This window comes from Myxocyprinus asiaticus, chromosome 37, assembly GCF_019703515.2.
Source record: "Myxocyprinus asiaticus isolate MX2 ecotype Aquarium Trade chromosome 37, UBuf_Myxa_2, whole genome shotgun sequence".
Classification (NCBI taxonomy): domain Eukaryota; kingdom Metazoa; phylum Chordata; class Actinopteri; order Cypriniformes; family Catostomidae; genus Myxocyprinus; species Myxocyprinus asiaticus.
Genome location: NC_059380.1, coordinates 35,659,130 through 35,679,792, shown reverse-complemented (window position 1 = coordinate 35,679,792; position 20,663 = coordinate 35,659,130). Strand labels below are relative to the sequence as shown.

Below are 20,663 nucleotides of genomic sequence, written 5' to 3'. Positions count from 1 at the left end.
TCTGGAGTCCCCGTGTAGTTAACACACTCTATTTCTCAATCACTATAGGCCCAGAGCTCTTAACTTGCAATAACCCAATTTAATTGTTATTACAGTACTGTCTGATGGCTTACAACGAGTGCAGAGCAACCAAACACTTCTATTCGGTGATCAACTTTCCAGCAAAGGCAATCAGGGATGAACCATCCACCTGAACGGCCGTAAATGCCATTGGAATGGTTTGGAGAGCTCGGAACGTTCATGAATGAGGGTCTCATAAATTGAGGCATGTCCTGGGAGCTTTTTTTTTTTTTTTGTAATAGAATATCTAAGTATTATGTGATAACCAGTGAGGAGTAATGAACTAAAACGAAAAGTAGCAATACTAAACTTAAAGGGATAATTCACACAAAACCAATAGCATAGAAATTTGGCGACTTCCAGTGATTTATTAAATGTGTGAATGTCCCTTCGTATGTAAAGAGCATCTGATTCATTCAAGAGAATTGCTTGTGTCATATGTAAAGTTGGAACGTATCCTAAGAAATCGAGCAAATTTACACTTTAGTTTGTTACTATGTTTTCAAAAAAATGTCTGTTTTCTGTAACTGTATTTGTTCAATTGTTTTTGTGCCTAAATAATACAGTTCTGACTGTGTTACAAATTATATCAATGGATAGTTGCACAATATCAGTGTTCTGGAAGCTTTTCCATAATGAATCATGTTTTTTTTTTATTTGTTTTGTTGAAACAAACAGGACATTCAATATTAATTAGATTTCACTTTGATGCTAAGACCAGAAACATACCTCACGCAAATGTAAGCAAATGAAATGCTTGGCCAACGCGCAGTCCGGTTTAACATGCTTAATGTGCGATCTTGTGTTACTGCGGCGGTAACAAACCTCAGTACTCAAGGGGGCAGTAGAGTTAAATCTGTGCCATTAAACTGGATGTGTTATCTGTATATATAACTGATGGTGGCCTGTTGTAGGAGAATCAAGGGAATTGTTTCTCCAGAAAGGACAGGGACTAAAAGAGATGGGAGGGAGGTGAAGATCATGGTTGCTTGGTTACTGATGGATGCTAAGCCCTGGTACAACAGCCCACTTCAAACTCACTGTGTACACAGCTGAAGAGAGCAGAACAGTTGTGTGAAATTGGTTGCGTCAGTTGCATCAAGTGATAATGCTATTCTGGGCCATCTCTCTTATCTCTGCTTCCACTTCGATGAAAATAGAATGTAAAAAAAGAGGGTCTGTTTGCATAACTGAAATCATATACTTTACAGCCATAAATAAGACAAAACGAGCCTTTCTGTATTTTGGCATGGATGCAAAGGTGGGCCTTTGTTGTGTAGATATAACAAAATCTCTAAACATCAGAATGTATAGTGGTAAATGAGGGATAATAAAGTGATTTTACCATGGGTAAGCAGTGTTCATAGGCACAATGCGAAGCAGAAATGCACAGGCCTTAACTGTGGTGAAATCACTGTAACATAGCTGAGTGGCATATTGTTTTCATAAAATAACGACAATAATAATATGATAAAAGGGACCAATGATTAGTAAACAGTTATATTTATTCATATTAATAATCAGTCAAATTTCTGCTGGCAAGGAATGGTTCATAAGCCTAACTGTAAGCTGTTCACAGTTGCCTTGCACTTTAGAAATTTGGTATGCAAATATACAACCCCAATTCCGAAAAAGTTGGGACAGTATGAAAACTGCTAATAAAAACAAAAAGAAGTGATTTGTAAATTATATTCACCCTCTGCTATATTGAAAGCACTACAAGTAAACATTAAATTATGTTTTACCTTGTGAATTAAATTTTTTTTTTAATGTACAGTAATTTCAAACCAGTTGATTGCAACACATTTCAGAAAAGTTGAGACAGTCGAGTGTTTACCATTGTGAAACATCACTATTTCTTCTAATAACACTTATAAAGTATTTAGGCACTGAAGACACAAGTTTGTTAAGTATAAAAAGTGGAATTTTCCTCCATTCATCCATTATGCAGGTCTTCAGCTGCACAATTGTACAAGGTCTTCATTGCCATATTGTACGCTTCATAATGCACCACACATTCTTAATTGGAGATGGTCAGGACTGCAGGCAGGCCAATCTAGCACCCGCACTCTCTACTTTTTTGGCCAGTATGTGGTTTGAAGTTGTCCTGCTGAAAATTCCAGGATGTCCCTGGAACAGATGTCCTGGATGGCAGTATATGCTGCTCCAAAATTTTTACATATCTGTCTGCATTAATGGCGACCTCACAGATGTGTGAGTTACCCATGCCATGGGCACTGACACACCCCTGGCCCATACAAACACTGGCTTTTGGACCTGACACTGATAATTGCTTGGATGGTCCTTTTCCTCTTTGGCCCAGAGAACATGACGGCTGTGTTTTTCAAAAACTATTTGAAATGCGGACTCATCAGATCAAAAAACACAGGTCCACTGTTCTACTTTCCATCTAAGATGAGACCAATCCCAGAGAAGTCGGCAGCGCTTCTGGACAGTGTTGATGTAGGGCTTCTGCTTTACATAGTAAAGACTTACCTTGCATCTGTGGATGCAGCGGTGAGTGGTGTTGACTGACAGGTTTACTAAAGTTATCCCAAGCCCATGTTCATGATATCCATTACAGATGAATGATGTTTTTGAGGGATCAGAGATCACGCACATTCAGAAGTGGTTTTCGTCTAGCCCTTTACGCACCAAGATTTGACCATATTCCTTGAATTTTTTAACTATATTGTGCACTGTAGAGGGTGAAATGCCCAAAATCCTTCCAATTTGTCTTTGGGGAACATTGTTCTCAAAGTGCTGGATTATTTGCTGAAGCATCTGTTGGCAAATTGACAGGTCTCGAATGATCCTTGCTCTTGAAGGACTAGGCTGTCTTTGGAAGCTCCATATACTATGATACAATTTCCTCACCTGTTTAACATCTCCTGTTTCACATTGCCTTGTTATTTTAACTTGCTAAATTGTTATTAGTCTTAAATTGCCCCTGTCTCAACTTTTTTTGGAGCATGATGCAATCATCTTATTTGAAATTATATTTAAAAAAAAAAAAAAAAATATATGTATATATTAAATTCACAAGGTAAAACGTCATATAATGTATAGTTGTGGTGTTTTCAATATTTCAAAGGCTGAATATTATTTACAAATCACTCCTTTTTGTTTTTATTAGCATTTTTCATACTGCCCCAACTTTTTCGGAATTGGGGTTGTAGTATGTGTTGCTGTGTCCCAAATGACACACTATACAATGTGCACTTACTGTACACTAAGCACTTGGACATCTAGTGTGTGAATTGTCAAAGTGTAGTGTTGTCTCAAATGGAACACTAACCTTTGTTTACAACACAGAAGCATTTGCCATTTTTCAGCTCACAGCAGTGAATTTTTAAATGCATGTGGTGTTTTCTATCTCAAATAATGTACAAATTCACACAGCGTGAAGTAATGGTAAAGAATTCAACTTATGTAATTTGCAAGGTGCTGGCTTCATAGTTGCCACATTCACCATTAATTACATTTGTTTTGTCAGGCCAGCATAAGGACAGGTGGCTGAGAATGTATAACTCATGCTAAGCTAGGCCTTAAATGGCAAAAAGTAATTGTAAATCCATAGTCAAAGGTGTTATTTGATATAATTAGCTAAACATCCTTCATAGTCAATCAGGGGAATCGTAGAGATAGTTCGGGAATATACATCACTATTGTTACTTTAGTTTCAGCATGCTGTAGCCTATCCATTCCAAATGTTGTAATAACTGTACACATTGTAGTACTGCTGTATGAATTACCACAGCGGACATGGCAGTGAACACTAAACATTACAGGGATAGTTTATTTAACAATGAAAATTCTGTCATAATTTACTCAGCCTAACCAATATGACTTACTTTCTTCCACACAAAAGGAGATGTTTAATACTATTGTAGATGCAGGCTGGATTTAGAAGGTTAGCCCTTTAGGTAAAATCAGTCTGTGCTTACCAAAATTCAAAACACTGCCCCCAGTGGCCAAAGTGGTAAGTGCTGTTGGGCGGATGGGCATGTGTGAGCTCCACTTTCCGGGTAAAATGTCCTCTGAGGTGTGTCAAAAGTGAGTTGTTTTCAGCTGTACAGGCTGTAATACAGTGAAGAGGAATGCATATTTTATAAACTGATCCCCCCAACACAAACCCCAAACCTAAACATCACATTAATCTTACATCAGTGAAGTAAAACTGCAATGTTAGAGGGGAAAATGCAACCTCCGAATCGCGCTCATCACTGATTAATCAAAAGTGATCACTTCCTGGTTTCAACGCGGGATTCGAACCCGGATCACCCACGGTGTTGACGCAACATGTTTCTGGTCACGCCACAAGGGAAGGTAAACGTGGTTGAGCTGATATAAAAATGTCTGATGGGAGATGGCGTTTTATAAGTGAGTCGGCATAATGTGTCCAATCCTTGGGTACTAGAGCTCTTGGAAACAACATACCGACTTCCCGTGTGATCATGTTGTTCACAGTAGCACCATAATTTATTTCTGACGTGAATCAAATTAAGGTTGTGAGGGAATGACTTAGTCTCTTCAATGGCATGTACTGCATAAAGCTGTATAAAGCTCCTAGATCACATCTAATTTCCATAACTCATGTTTTCTGGAGTTTTTTTGTTTGTCATGGTTCTCTGATTGGTGTAGTTACTGACCAGAAATTCTGCTATAAAACACCATTTAAAAAAAAAAAAAGAAACTTGAAAAAAATTATGCTGACTGATGGCTGTAACAGAAGCATATACTATCAATTAACAACCTCGGAGCTCACGATATGTCCATCGTTAAAGGCTTGTAAGTTATTGGTTAAAATCAGTTCACCTATAGAAAAAATGAATGGGATTTTTACTTCCGAAACCCAAATGTTGCGCTCTATAACCATGTAAACAAATTATTCTGATGTCTTTTAGGTGCTGACCCTAAAAACGAAGTGGACATATTTGATCTTGACACCTTATCAAGGCTACAGTCTCACCAAGAAACTAAATTCGTTGGTCGGTCAGGGCGATGACACTGCCCTCGGCCCATGAGTTCCACTGGCAGAGCCTAGCATCCCTCTCCAGTGCCCGTGTCTATCACTCATTGGCTGATGTAGGGGGCCAGCTCTATATGGTAGGAGGTTGTGATGCATCAGGCCGACCCACCAGCACTCTTGATCTCTACTCCCCTGAGGTGGACCGCTGGGTAAGTCTTCCTCCGATGCCCACGCAGAGAGCCGGGGCAGCAGTGGCAGTCTTAGGGAAGCACCTCCTGGTGGTCGGTGGAATGGGAAAGGATCAACGCCCCCTAAAGGCGGTGGAGGTGTACAACACAGAGGAAGGCAAATGGCGGAAGAGATGTTCATTGAGGGAGGCATCCATGGGACTTTCTGTAACTGTTAAAGGTACAAAAACAGAAGAATTGTGGGTAAAGTATGTACATTTTTGATGTTACAAACATGTCTATGCTAGCTTAATATGCAGAGACAACTATAAGTAAACCATTGGTATGTTGATTGCCTGAAAACTGTAAACTGTGGCTAATCTGACCAGCCTTATCAAGGAATTGCATTGAATTTGGGGCGGGACTATCCTATTGTCCAACTAATGGAAGATGGGGGCATGTTTGGGAAACCTGTTTGAAAGTAATAATTTTTGCAATTCCATCTGATATCACTAGAGGCACTGAAATTACACACTTCACCTTTAAAATCAACATGAAATGGCATTTGCTTCTTTGTTTACTGAGTATTTGACAATGTAAGGTGAATGAATGCATTGTTCAAGAGTTCTTTTTCAGAATCAAGACCTTCATCTCACTCTCTTTGTCTCTGATCAGACGGCAGGGCTCTTGCTGTTGGAGGAATGGGAGCAGACCTCCTGCCTAGAAGTGTTCTCCAGCAGTACGACCTTCGCAAGGATGTGTGGGCGCTTCTCCCGCCCATGTCCACCCCTCGCTATGATACCAGCGTCTGCCTACTGGGCTCTAAGATCTACGTGGCAGGTTTGCCAAGAGTATCCTTGTGTATCTGTAATCTCTCCTTGTACATGACACATGAGCACACAAAAATCCTATGTGTGTGTGTTTCTGACCTCTATACTTTTGGGGACAAAACTGTTGAAAAATATCCACTGAAGTTAGCTAGATCTGATAGAAATCCTTTTAGAATGTCCGGTAAATTAAAATTGGTTAATAAAGAGAGGAAATGATGTCCTTGGTCATTCTTCAAATGTCAAAAGTTATTTTTTACAATTGGGCCTAGGGTTCCTCTATGGTAAGTGAAATAAGCTTACGTTAAAGGAATAGTTCACCCTAAAATGATAATTCTCTAATCATTTACTCACGCTTATGTCGCCTCAAACTTGTATGACTTTCTTTCTTTTGCGAAACACAAACAAAGATATTTTAATGGAGATGTAATGTCTGTTTGTCCATACAATGCTAGTGAATGGTGACCAAACCTTTGAAGCCCCAAAAAGCACATAAAGGCAGCATAAACGTAATCCATAAAACTACCAGTGGTTTAATCAATGTCTTCAGAAGAGATCCAATCATGCTTTTAGGATTAAACCAAATATGTGCTTTTTGGGGCTTCAAAGGTTTGGTCAACATTCACTTGCATTGTATGGACAAACAGACATCATATCTACATTAAAATATCTTTGTTTGTGTTCCACGGAAGAAATAAAGTCATATGAGTTTGAGACAACATAAGGGTGAGTAAATGATTAGAGAATCGTCATTTTGGGGTGAACTATTCCTTTAAGATCAATAAAGGTTCCCATTTTGACAGCTAGATAAACATGTATTCCAAAATCATTTTGTTTCAAAACCTATTGAGCAGCCTACATAGGCAGCATTTTAAGCCATCATAGGCAAAATCCTGATACAAAGGCTGTTCCAAAAGCTATGAGAATCAGTTTGCTGCCTTCTAAGACAGTGGTTCTCCACTAGGGGACCTCAGCAAACTTTCATGGCGGCCTTAAAATGACGTGAAAAAATAAAATGTGTTATATTAAACTGCGATAACTTCATTTAAATGTTAAAATTAGCTAAACTCAAGATATAGTCCCATAACATATTAACTGACAGTTCCTGAAACGTCTGGAATCTCAAAATTAACTGTGATAAGTATTTTAATCTATTGTAACTCTAAGTTACTGGGGCTTTGAATATTGTCTTGGACAATGGCGGGGCCTTGAAGTTAAAAAGGTTGAGAACCACTGATATTTGTGTGTGCGCTGTCTACTGAATTTTTATGCTTGTTATTGTATTGCTTTGTTATTTTTGCAACTTGTCAACATCAAACTCTATTGAAATCAATTGTGAATCAAGTTGCACATGTGCTTCATATGAGGAGCTCTGTTTTTCACAGATTTTCAGCCTATGCAAAGTGTTCCAAATTGGTATCTGTGTTTTGAAATAGTGTGATCTGTGTTTTGAAATTGTGTGTGTGTGTGTGTGTGTGTGTGTGTGTGTGTGTGTGTGTGTGTGTGTGTGTGTGTGTGTGTGTGTATGTGTTGATCTCTCTTTGTCTTTGTTTTTTTAGAGCGTTTCACTGAAGGTCTCTGTTATTTCAGGTGGACGTCAGTGTAAGCGTTTGGTAAAGGCTTTTGAAGTCTTTGACATGGAAAGCCGCACCTGGTCATCTCTTCCCAGTCTCCCTTGCAAGAGATCTTATTCTGGGGCCTTATGGGACAGCTCAGGGCGTCTCTGCTGGTTAGGAGGCCTCAGACATGGAGGAATACACCAAAGTTCCAAGTTTACCAAGAACGTTAACATCTTTGACACCAACAAAGGTATGATTAGTAAAAATCACATTCTTTGATTTAGTTTTAAAGTAATAGTTTATCAAAAAAGTGAATGTTTTTGTCTTTATTTAATCATCTTGTCATACCAAAAGTTTCCATGTAACATAAAATGTTTCTAAAATCTTTATGCAACTCTCCTCAACAGTTCATAGTGACAATGTCTTTCAACCACAGTTTCAAAGTAGCTTCTCCAACAATGGTCATATGGACTACTTTTAGTGTTTTTGTCTTTTTTGAAGCCTGACAAATTGTATATTAGATTGGAAGGGTGTGAGTAAATAATGACAGAATTTCCATTTTTTAGGTGAACTATTTCTTTAATGTGTGAAATCGGTAAGAAAATCATTTTAGCTGTTACAGTAAATCACTATCTGCAAAAAAAAAAAAAAAAAGTATGTTTCAATGCACAAATATATTCGTCATCACAGGTAACTCTTGCCTTTTGATTAGATTTTTTCGGATGAGACCAAAAAAGGGTGCGAAAAGATACAAGGTGTGACAAAATGTGTTGAAATTAGTTATTGATTTCATTCCCGGTTCTCGCGCTTTCTCTTCCTCGCCATTGTTTCCGCTCAAATCTGATCATTTCTAATCAGATTCAGCAGATGGGAAAATTGCACAGACTTTTTTTCCTTTTTTTTTTTTTTTTGCCCCAAGGGTGATAAAAAATGTTACTATCATCAGTGGGCAGAGAGGAGATCATCTTGAAATGACTGAACATTGCACAGTACCGTATGAATCATTTCTTTTTTTAATTATTCTATTACTAGTGCATGTGTCAGTCAACAGGTGCATGAGCTGGCAAACGAAGAGCGGCATGGAGGATTAAACCTTGCTATCTAATTTCTTTCTGCCCGAATGTGCCACTGGCAATTAAAGCCTTCTCATACAAGTCTCCCAATCTAATAAAACTAGGCGATAGGATCTCGGTAAGGGGGCGTTAAATGATGCTATTCAGGAACATATTTTCATCCTTTATCCACAGCTCATCGTGGTAGAGAGTTGAGCCCATCTGTTCTTGGTCTTAATGTAGGGTTGCAACAGAGAGGGATGATCTGAGGAAAAATCCTTGTTTGAACACAAGATGGGTGTATTCTTTACTAAAGTACTCACTTTGACACAATATATTGGCAAATTAATTATTAAAATTAAAAATGAACCATTATTTACTCACGCTCATTTACTCATCTAAACCTGTGTGCTGTTATTTTTTCCATGGACTACGAATTGAGAATTTTTATGCAGCTCTTTTCTGTACAACAGTTAATTCTGACCATCTCTAGAAAGCTCCAAAAAGGACCAAAAAAAAACAGAAAAAGCATGAGTGTACTTTAAAAAGCAAAAAAAGGGTTACATTTACGGTACAATACTGGCAGCTGTGGTAGCCAGAAATTCACCGTAAGAAAATATGCTGACAATGTTTCAGGCTTTACAGGATGTAATTTTGACACCTGTATATGGTTCACTACCATTTATATTATTAAAAGATATAAGCTTGATATACTAACCTTCTGTAACTATAAAAGTCTGCTTTTCACTCTAAAATATACAGTATTGCTAATCACTGTAGTAACTACTGTAGGAACTACAAAAGGCCAGTAAACAGTGTTACACAAAAGATTAAACAGTGCTACACAAAACACCATCAGGGTAAAACGTGACACTAAAATAATGTAATAAACATTAACTAAACTACCAAAAAATATAACACAGAACAACCCAGTGTACATAACTGATTTAAAAAAATAAGAAGAAACATAAGTATTCCCATGCATGTATTCTCTTGTTAAATATATTATTCATTTTTACCTTAAATAATCTAAAAAAACGTAATTGTAACAACATTTTACCGTAAAATTGCATTGTCATGTATTATCATTTTTTTACCGTATATGGTAGTGCAACTACCCGTTAAAGGAGCACTCAGTAATTTTTTTCCCTATTAAAAAAGTTTTACTCCTAAAGAACTTAATTGTAATTTTGTAAATATGAATAAAATCATGACTGCTCACATGAGATGACAACACTAGTCATATCAGTAACCTTTTAAAAGCTGTTTTATTCTACATAGAAAGGGTCCCCTCATGGGGGCTGCCATTTAATAATCACATGACCGGCTGAATACTACTCACTTAATCTCAGTAACCGTCTTGTTATTGGACACATTTACACTTGAATTAAATTAATCATGGCTGATTGTGAACAGTGATTTTCTACACTGGCATCTGAAACTGTAAACTGTTGATTTTGAATAATGCTGCATCCACACCACTAGGTGTCATGGTAAGTCCAAGATGACACAAACAAAAAGTTACTGAGTGCACCTTTAACCAATTAAAGTTTTTTTTACTGTAGCATTTTTACATGATTTTACCATTAAAAATATGGACTTTTTTTTTTTACAGTGTAGTCCATATGACTTGCCTGTTTTATTCCAAATGTTCTGAAGACATACAATGACTTTGTGTGAAGAACAGACTGAAATTTAAGTTGGTAACAATATGACCATGAAATATGGTGCCTTTAGAAATGTTACATCAGTTTGGACGGAGAATAAATGCTTAAATTTTGGTCTGTTTGCCACAGAGCTATCATATGGTTTCAAAAGACCTGGAATATAGCGCACTTTTATTGTGTCCATTTTGGAGCTTGACAGAATGACATGAGGGTTAGTAAACGTGTCACGTCCTGTAACCTTGTCAGGCTGGGTTTCTGTCTGACGGGACAGTGACATTATCATTCCCTTTCTGTTTCGTGTTTCACGTACGCTGTTTGTGTGAGCACATGGGCCCTGCGCGAGTTACCGCCGTGCGCTCTCCAGTGATGTCACGTTGCCTTATTGTTTCCTGTTTGTTTTGTTCCAAGCGTGTCAACGTTTTTGTCCTCATGTGTTTCAGGTGCCGCTGGAACACGAAATCAGCATTTCCATGGGAACCCTGATCGTTTCCATGAGAACGCTGATCATGCCAACTTTCAGCTGTGAGCGGCACCTGCCTTGTTTGTGCATGGCTATATTAATCCCCTCGTGAGTCATGACCGGCATTGGATTGTTAAATGTAGTTAGATGTTGCATGTTTCATGTTGCTCAGGGTTGACTGAGTTTTGAACATTGTTGTTTGATGTTGAGTACTAACCTCACTCCCTCTGTCTAGTTGGTCCTGTCTCGTGTATCTGTTGGTTGCCCATGTGTCAGGTGTGTGGTTGCCTTCCAGTTTTGCTGCATGTCAGCTGGTCTTCCACGGAGGATACCTCGTCTCTGCCCACGTGTAGGGAGTAAGATCGCTTATCTCAGCTGGGCGTTATTCTGCTCCTCACTAAGCTTCAATGGAGGATGCTAGGTATCTGTTCCTGACTTTCACAACGCACACACACATCCTACGAACAAACTCTTCACAGATTGCCCCTTGAGCGGCCATGGCGTGCACGCTATCGGAGATCACTTCCCGCTGCTGCAGCCAGTGTTGGGATATTCGACATTCCACAGCCCAGTAACTGCTCTTATTTGTTGTTAATAAATCCTATAAACGTTTCCTTTGCTCTTGGGTCTGTTTGTTCTCACTATCACTCATTACAGAACAACCCAGCCAAGTATGGACCCAGTGGAGGAATCCACTCTTCACTCCACCCTCTCTCAGCACGGAGCTTTGCTGGGGCGTCAGCAGGATCAAATCTCTGCTTCGAATCAGGCTCTGGATATGATGGCTTTGCAGCTCGCCGAGCTCACCTCCATTGTGCAGCATCTCTGCCTACCTCCTGACTGGCCCCTCTCAGGAAGCATCTTCACCGGCTCTGGCGGTTCCCCATGTTTCTGGACGCTCCGAAGCCTGTATTCCCCTTCCAGCCCCATATTCATGTGAGGCTGAATCCTTTAGCGAATTCCTTGCACAATGTTCCTTGTTCTTCACGTCGCAGCCCTCTGCTTTCACTTCGGAGAGAATGAAGGTGGCTTACATCATCCTGCTCCTCACCGGAAGGGCCGCTGATTGGGGAACCGCCATGTGGGACAATGAACGTCCTTGTTGCGCATCGTTCTTAGCATTGGCCAAGGAGCTCTGCTGAGTGTTCGATCTGGCACTGCTGCAGTGTGATGAACAGATCACTGCCCAGAGGTGGCGGAGGAGGAGCCAGGCGCCTGCTCCTCAGTTGCTGACAATGTCCACGGCCACGAGGGCCGTTCCCCTGCTGCTGCCAGCGTCCATGGCCATGGGGTCCGTTTCCCTGTCAATGTCCACAGCCACGAGGGCCGTTTCCCTGTCGCTGACAACATCCATGGCCACGGAGGCCATTTCCCTGCTGCTGTCAGTGCCCACAGTCACTGAGGCCGATCCCCTGCCACTGTCAGCGCCCATGGCCACAGAAACCGTTCCCCTGCTGCTGCCAGCGCCATGGTCACTGAGGCCATTTCCATGCTGCTGCCAGCGTCCACGGCCACGAGGGACATTCCCCTGCCACTGACAATGCCCACGGACACAGAGGCCATTCCCCAGTCCATGTCAGTCTTCACAGCCACAGAGGCTGTTCCCCTATCACTGTCAGTGCTCACAGCCATGGAAGCTGTTTCCCTGTCACTACTTGTGCTCACAACCATGGAGGCTGCTTCCCTGTCACTGACTGTCCTCACAGCCACGGAGGCTGTTCCCCAGTCCATGTCAGTCTTCACAGACACAGAGGATGTTCCCCTGTCACTGCCAGTGCTCACAATCACGGAAGCTGTTTCTCTTTCACTAACTGTGCTCACAGCCACGGGAGCTGCTTTCCTGTCACTGCCTGTCCTCACAGCCACAGAGGTTGTTCCCCAGTCCATGTCAGTTTTCACAGCCATGGAGGCTGTTCCCCAGTCCATGTCGGTCTTCACAGCCACGGGGGCTGTTCCCCTGTCACTGCCAGTGCTCACAAAACCACGGAAGCTGTTTCCCTGTCACAACCAGTGCTCACAGCCAGGGAAGCTGTTTCCCAGTCACTACCTGTGCTCACGGCCACAGAGGCTATTCCCAGCCTCTGTCGGTGGAGGCGTCCCTTTGGTGGGGGTCGGGGGGGTACTGTCACGGTCCTGTCACCTTGTCAGGTTGGGTTTCGTCTGACGAGGACCGTGGCATCATCATCCCCTTTCTGTCTCGTGTTTCGTGTATGTTCTTTGTGTGACCGCACGGGTCCGGTTGTTGTTTACCGCCATGCGCAAGTTACCGCCATGCACTCTCCGGTAATGTCAAGTCAAGTCAAGTCATTTTTATTTGTATAGCACCTTTCACAACACACATCGTTTCAAAGCAGCTTTACAGAAGATCATGCATTAACAGAAAACGAAACTGTAATATCTATAATGTCTTAGAGTTATCATTGTAAAGTTTGATAAAATACAATTGTGAAATGTGTTTAAAAATAAGTAATTAAATAATAATTGTATTTATAACCCCAGTGAGTAAGCCGAAGGCGACTGTGGCAAGAAGCACAAAACTCCATAAAATGTTGATTAATGGAGAAAAATAACCTTGGGAGAACCAGGCTCACTGTGGGGGCCAGTTCCCCTCTGGCTAACATCATGAATATAATGCCAATATTACTTATGTATAGTGCAAGTCATGGTTTAAAATTATTAAATTAAGTAAGTGTTAAGGGTCAGTGTTTAAACAAAGATTTTGTATGAACTGTAAGATTAATGACTAATGTCTTTAAAGTCCATCCTGGATTAACTGCAGAAGTTCACATAGATGCAATTGTCCTTGTTAGTTGGCTGATGAAGGGTTTTGTTGGCAGTTAATTGATAGTCTATGTGTTCCATTTCAAGAGTGTAGTCCATCATTAGACCGAGGTGATGTAGGCAGAGATCAGTTAGGTGCATCGCAGTTCAACCTGGCCGGTAATTTCGGTGAGGTCTATCCTAAGTCCAAGGTTCAGGCAATGGCATATGAAGTATCCCATGTCTTATGGTTGGAGTTGGCATCAGTTCATCCTCTGAAGTCCATCGTAATAGACTGAAGTGATGTTTAGCTGGCACCGGCTGTCACAGTCCTGTCACCTTGTCAGGTTGGGTTTTTGTCTGATGAGGACCGTGGCATCATCGTTCCCTGTTTTCTTTTGTTCCAAGCATGTAGACGCTTTTGCCCTCATGTGTTTCAGGTGCCGCTGGCATGCAGAAAAAGCATTTTCATTGGAACGCTGACTGTTTCCATGGGAACGCTGATCATGCCAAGTTTCAGCTGCGAGCAGCCCCTGCCCCTTATTTGTTCATGCCTATATTAATCCCCTCGTGTGTCATGTCCGGCACTGGATTGTTAATTGTAGTTAGATGTTGAATGTTTAAAGCTACACTATGTAACTTTTGGCCCTCTAGCGGTTAAAAAATAAAACTGCATGCGTCTTGCAGAAGGACATTGTTTTGGTTGTGGTTTGGCTCTGCTCCTCTGCACGGATGAATGTGGTTCGAGGCACCGGTGTACAGATGAATACAGGACATCTTATAAGAGCAAATGGACAAATAAATAACAAAAGAAAGGAGAAGACGGATATCTGAAAACATGTCATCTGAGCAGGTAAGTGTCATATCTTATGCTGTTGTTTTGACTTTGACATTGATGTTTTGAAATAAATGATGTTACAAAAGTTAGGCAACATTTTTTAACATTAGACATAACGATTGCTAGTCTGATAAGGTCAAACGTAGTAACGTTTTAATAACTGCAGGATATTCTGGCCAAATAGATCATGGTAGTAACTAATTTATAGATTGTCATTGTTACCAACCAATGGTCAACATCATTTCAAGACTTATGTGTCCTTGGCAAGCCTAGGACTAAAGGATTTATTTATATAAATTATTGCCGTTATAAAGAAAAATACACACGTGTACTAGCAAGTGAAAAGTTCTGTACCGATTACAGTATAATTATTGTATTTCACTACACACACAGACACGTGTGTGTTTGTGATTACACAACTATACATAAACCATATCAATAAAATATCTTACCTGTTGAGTAAGAAAAAAGCCATCTCTGGGTCGCTTTTAAATCCTTTCAGAGTTGTCACCACCTCTGAAAAGCCAAGCCGATGTTGATTCAGGTTTTATTAAGACTCTGTTGCTTTCCCTTTTTGCTTGTAAACTCTGTTCTGCTCGGGGTTTCTTTGTTTTTACAAAGTGATTCCCTGGAGGTTTGCCATTTTGAATGATCCATGGTCAATTTTTCTCGTTCGTTGTGACAACAAACTTTCAGCTTCAGCTACTGCCACACGCACACTACAATAGCCGGATCTTATTTTCTCTGTGTATGGATATGACGTCAACACGCTCGGGCGAATGACATATGTATGCAATTTCCCGTGAAATCTGTCCCGACAGCTCTAAAATATTTATAATATAATATCATTGCTATAGGTTTATCAAAGTGTATCTGGGTAAGTAAATACGTGGTTTGCAAGATGGATTTTTTGTTGCACTCTCTCATTAATAACATTTTGTTATTTTTTAACAAACAAAAGTTACATTATGTAGTTTTAATGTTGCTCAGGGTTGATTGAGTTTTTGAGCATTGCTGTTTGATGTTGAGTACTAACCTCACTCTCTCTGTCTAGTTGGTCCTGTCTCGTGTATCTGTTGGTTGCCCGCGTGTCGGGTGTGTGGTTGCTTTCCAGTTTTGCTGCGTGTCAGCTGGCCTTCCACGGAGGATACCTCGTCTCTGCCCGCGTGTTGGGAGTAAGATCGCCCATTTCAGCTGGGCGTTGTTCAGCTCCTCACTAAGCTTCAATGGAGGATTCTACGAATCTGTTCCTGACTTCCACAATGCACACACTCAACCTACGAATACACTGTTCACGGATTGCCCCTTGTGCACCCATAGCGCGCACGCTATTCGAGACCGCTTCACGCTGCTGCAGCTGGTGCCGGGATCTTCGACATTCCACAGCCCAGTGACTGCTCTTATTTGTTGTTAATAAATCCTATAAACGTTTCCTCTGCTCTTGGGTCTGTTTGTTCTCACTATCGCTCGTTACAAAATGACAGAATTTTCGTTTTTGGGTGAACTATACCTTTAAGCAGTGAGTAAGATTATTAGTTTGTATTTTAATTCAGTACAAATAACATTCATTTTATATCAAATGTGAGTCAACAATAGGGTCGGATTTTTGGCCAACAACAGAGCGGTCACTGCACGCCAAGGGTTGAAATAAGTATCCTGTTCAAAGTTGACAGACCCTTCATTGCTCATTCAAGTCAGTCTGATTCTGGTCCAGATTGCCATATTCACAGCCAAACATCAATAAATGATTTAGTTAAGGGAAAACTTGAGTCCTGTTCCAAAACCTAATGAGCTGCCTTGCTGTGTACTGCCCACATAGACAGCATTCTAACTGAATAACCTCATATGTGACTGATTTGAAACGCTCTACATAGGATAACACAAGAGACTCCACTATTCCATTCTTATGACACAAGATTCCATCAGCATATAAAAAACATATCACACACAAATATTGGGTATAGTACACTTTTAGTTAGGGGTAGCTGACATGAAACATGTCCATGAACTACATTTTTACCAGCATCAAGATTTTAGTTTAAAATGTATGTATGAATGTAGGTAAAGACGATGTGTATAGTTTAGGTGTGACTGATCCCCATTTTAACACCTTTTTGCCTTCACATGTGTCCAGACTTGGCAACAGTAAGTCAAAAGTTTTGCTGCTGAAATCGGTTTGTGCTAACTGAAATTCGAATCACTGCCCCAAGTGGCCTAAACTGGAAGAGACGTTGAACATATGAGCTCATGTGAGCTCCAGTTTCCGAAGAGTCCACAGAGGGGTGCCAAAAGCAAGAAGTTTATCTACTTATAAATGATATTATACAGTCAACAGGGATGCATATTTTATTAACTCTACCCTATGTGGATGTGATAAATTATGTTTTAAAAATACAAATATTCCATGTAGTCTCTCATTTTAAAAGGTCATACAACCATAAAAAAAACTAAACTAAACTGTTCAAAATAGTTTTAGATGGAGTATAGCATTGCTTGGCAATGTTGTGGCTCCATTATATAAAAGTTTTGCATTGACCATCTATATATATGTGTCTTAGCAGTCAAACACTCATTATATGTAGTCTTTTAAAACAGTACAGTTTAAAATGTAAATGTGCATGGCTGAGGAGTTGGCATATCTCTAACAACTCTCATTATTGTACAGCTGTTTGTGTGTCTTTGGCTGTGATTGTGCTTTTTGGCAGATTAGATTGACTGAGAAGTGTAAATAATATGCTAAATTAATGTTCTACATCTGTGAAACACAGAAAGCAGAGAAGCTCCAATTTCCTTTTCGATTTTTTGAAGAAAGGGTCCTTCATTTATTACAGCAAGCTACTGGCTGAGTTATTATACAAATATTAGATCCTGCTAATGGAAAACTGTCTGTCAGCTTTAATCGACAAGTATGAAGGCTCTAATCTGCAGGAAAGTTCTCCATTTGTATTTCCGTTTAAGACCTTTGCAACATGTCTTAGAAAAAGCTGTCAGACATTTTCAAATTGTATATAAGCCTGTTAATTTCCTCTCACATTGTACAAATCTGATTTATTGCGACAGATGTCCAATGACTCAGTGCTAGGGGTGAAGTATTTTTTTATGTTAAAATACTTTCTCCAATACCAGTTTAATATGCAGAGATGACTGTAAGTAAGTTGATTTCAAAAAATTGCTCTGTTTGGTTGAGGGATCTGAAATGTCAAGTGCTGGCTCAACCAATTGTGTGAATATGGAGTGGGGCAGTAAGAGTGTTTGGGAAACATTTGTGGAAAATCTCTATTTTTGCAAATGGTGCTGCAGAAATGACACGCTTCACCTTTAAAGCTGAAGTCTTAAAATACTTTCTCCTATCCTAGCTTAATATGCAGAGACAACTACTGTATAAGTAATTTGTAGGTTCGTTTTTCGAAAACTGTAAATACTGTGTCTCTGATTCCTCTGTTTTGAGCGACCCATCTAGCCGGACACAACAACATTGATTTAACAGATGACTTGATTTAGGTGTGGGACTATCTGTTCGTTTGATCAATGGCAGATGGGGAGCGCATTTGGAAGGCTGTCTGAAAACAATGTTTATTTTTGCAATTCCATTTGTGCAATTGCGCTAGTGCTGCAGAAATTACTTTTGCTTTCATGTTTAGCATTTTGTTGTTATTTGTTTGTGTGTGTTTTGTTCCATAGGATTTTGGTTGAAATCTGAGGACACAGTACCTTTGAAGACTAAGCGAGCAGACTTTGCCTCTGCCATAGTACGAGGGAGAATGATCGTGGCAGGGGGTTTGGGTATGAACAATATATGTCACCATACATTTTTTAACTATATAGTTGCTGTCACAGCTGGAGTCATCCAAACATCTGGTCTCTCATTACAGGCCATCAACCATCAGTCTTGGACACCGTTGAAGCATTCCACCCCGAAAAAAGTAAATGGGAGAGACTGTCACCCATGGCCACGCCTCGTTGCTCCGCCTCCAGCATCATAATTCGTGACCGCCTACTGGTAGTGGGAGGTGTCAATCAAGTCCCAAGCTCAGCCCATGAGATTCTATATGTAAAAGAGGAGGAGATTCTTTAACCGCAAATGTTTAGATTTACATAACAGAAAAAAGTTGCCTTCAATGATCAATACAACACTAATTATCACACTAAGGCCAGAAAAATCCTCTACGCAAGTACGCAAATGCAGATACGAATGTTTGACCAGCATTTTGCATGCACACAGTCCTGTTGTACGTACTGTATCATTGGAGTCCAAATGTCTGAGACCACAAGTGAAAATGCATCTACTGTATTTAGCATTCTTCTGATTTAATACATAAAATTTCCATACAAATTTTATTCTCAGCATAACAATATGAGTAAAAAGCTGAACTAAAAAATGTCTTAGTACTTCGTATATCTCTTTTTTGCTTTAATGACAGCATGTACTCTATCTATCATGTACTCGGCAAGTTTGTGCAAAACCTGATGGTAACAAATCTCAAAACTCAAGGGGGCAATAGGCTTACCTTCAAATATCTGTGCAGATAAAGCGAGTGCATTATTATTGGAGCTGTGTATTTAGGGCTGTTAATTTAGTGCAATTAATTAAATATATCATGCCTCCTGGCCCGTTTATAAATGATGTAATAAACGTATGTATTTTCCTACCAGCTGAGCAATTCAACTTAAAGTACACGTGCAAGCCACGTCAGCAGGGGGCAGTCAGCATGCCTCAATGAACATCACAAGCAGCAAAGCCACAGAATGAGAGCGGGTCAAACAGGATGTGTTCATGACAGCTGGACGTAGCACAACAGAATGTAGGGATCTCGAGACTCGATTTTCATAGTTTCAACTATTTTTACCTTGACACAGTGTCATAAAAATGCGTCATATATAATGCTGAAAACCTGTGAAATCCACCTGACGCATTTTTGCTCACGGAGTGCAAGAACACATCTGTGAGAACAGGACAGATTTACTAACTCAATTGCAAAAAGGATTGTTGTCGACTGTAGACATTGATCAATGATATGGGAATAAAACAAACAATATATTGATGCCTTACGCCACTTTTTGTATTGACTAATCAATGCTTCACTCATCTGCCACAATGATGCAATATGTTTCAATCTGAATATCTGAATTATTATATTCATTATATGTATAAATATATATGACATTTTGCAAAAATTGCATTGGAACGCAAAAATGCGTGAATCCAACTTGCATAGATACAAGCGTTTGCGTTCACGTACTTGCGTAGAACATAGTTTCTGTGCAAAAAGATTCTCTTATGCTTGACTGTTCAAATGAATAAGCTACACTATTGCATGGTTATGAATAACTAAGCACACCGTAGGGAACGACACAGTTATATTGTAGTTCTACAAAGCTTGCTGTTAATGCCATTTCTTTACTAGATGCACAGCCTAAGACAATCTGCCTTCTAAGCCAACAACACACAAACACCCACTGAACAATCAAAGCCAATAACATATGCACAAACACAGCTACACACACAATTTAAAGGGATAGTTCACCCAAAAATGAAAATTTTCTCATAACATATTCACCCTCATGCCAGATGTGTATGACTTTCTTTCTTCTGCTGAACACAAACGAAGATTTTTAGAAGAATATCTCAGCTCTGTAGGTCCATTCAATGCAAGTGAATGGTAGCCAGAATTTTGAAGCTCCTTAAATCACATAAAGGCAGCATTAAAGTAATCCATACAACTCCAGTGGTTAAATCCATGTCTTCTGAAGCGATATGATAGGAGTGGGTGAGAAACAGATCAACATTTAAGTCCATTTTACCATAAATTGTCCTCCCTGCCCAGTAGGTGGTGATATGAATGAAGAATGTGAGTCTCCAAAAACAAAAGAAGAAAAATGTGAAAGTGGGGTTTTATTATTAAAAAAAAAAAAAAAAAAAAAAAAAAAGACTTTAATATTGATCTGTTTCTCACCCACACCTTTCATCTCACTTCTGAAGACATTAATTTAACTTCTAGGTTCATATGGATTATTTTAATGCTGCCTTTATGTGCTTTTTGGAGCTTCAAAGTTCTGTCCACTATTCACTTGCATTGTTTTGATCTAGAGAGCTGAGATATTCTTTTAAAAATCTTAATTTGTGTTCTGCAGAATTAAGAAAGTCATACACATCTGGCATGTGGGTGAATACATTATGAGAGAATTTTCCTTTTTGGGTGAACCATCCCTTTATAAGTAGATGAAATTTGTGTTTTACAGAGAAACAGATTCCATCATCTCCCAATAGAAGTGTCTTGAGTTATTTTTAGGGTATTTCCAG

The 20,663-nt window shown here is 39.8% G+C and overlaps 1 protein-coding gene across 1 annotated transcript; it reads left to right on the top strand.

Annotated features, from left to right (window-relative positions):
• Positions 1-4,984: 4,984 nt before the first annotated feature.
• LOC127427902 (kelch domain-containing protein 8A-like) lies at positions 4,985-19,857 on the top strand. Its single transcript, XM_051675832.1, has 5 exons — positions 4,985-5,440; positions 5,875-6,039; positions 7,617-7,835; positions 18,044-18,145; positions 18,235-19,857. The coding sequence occupies exons 1-5, from the start codon at positions 5,065-5,067 to the stop codon at positions 18,435-18,437; spliced, it is 1,065 nt and encodes a 354-aa protein (XP_051531792.1). The 5' UTR covers positions 4,985-5,064; the 3' UTR covers positions 18,438-19,857.
• The last annotated feature ends 806 nt before the right edge of the window (positions 19,858-20,663 follow it).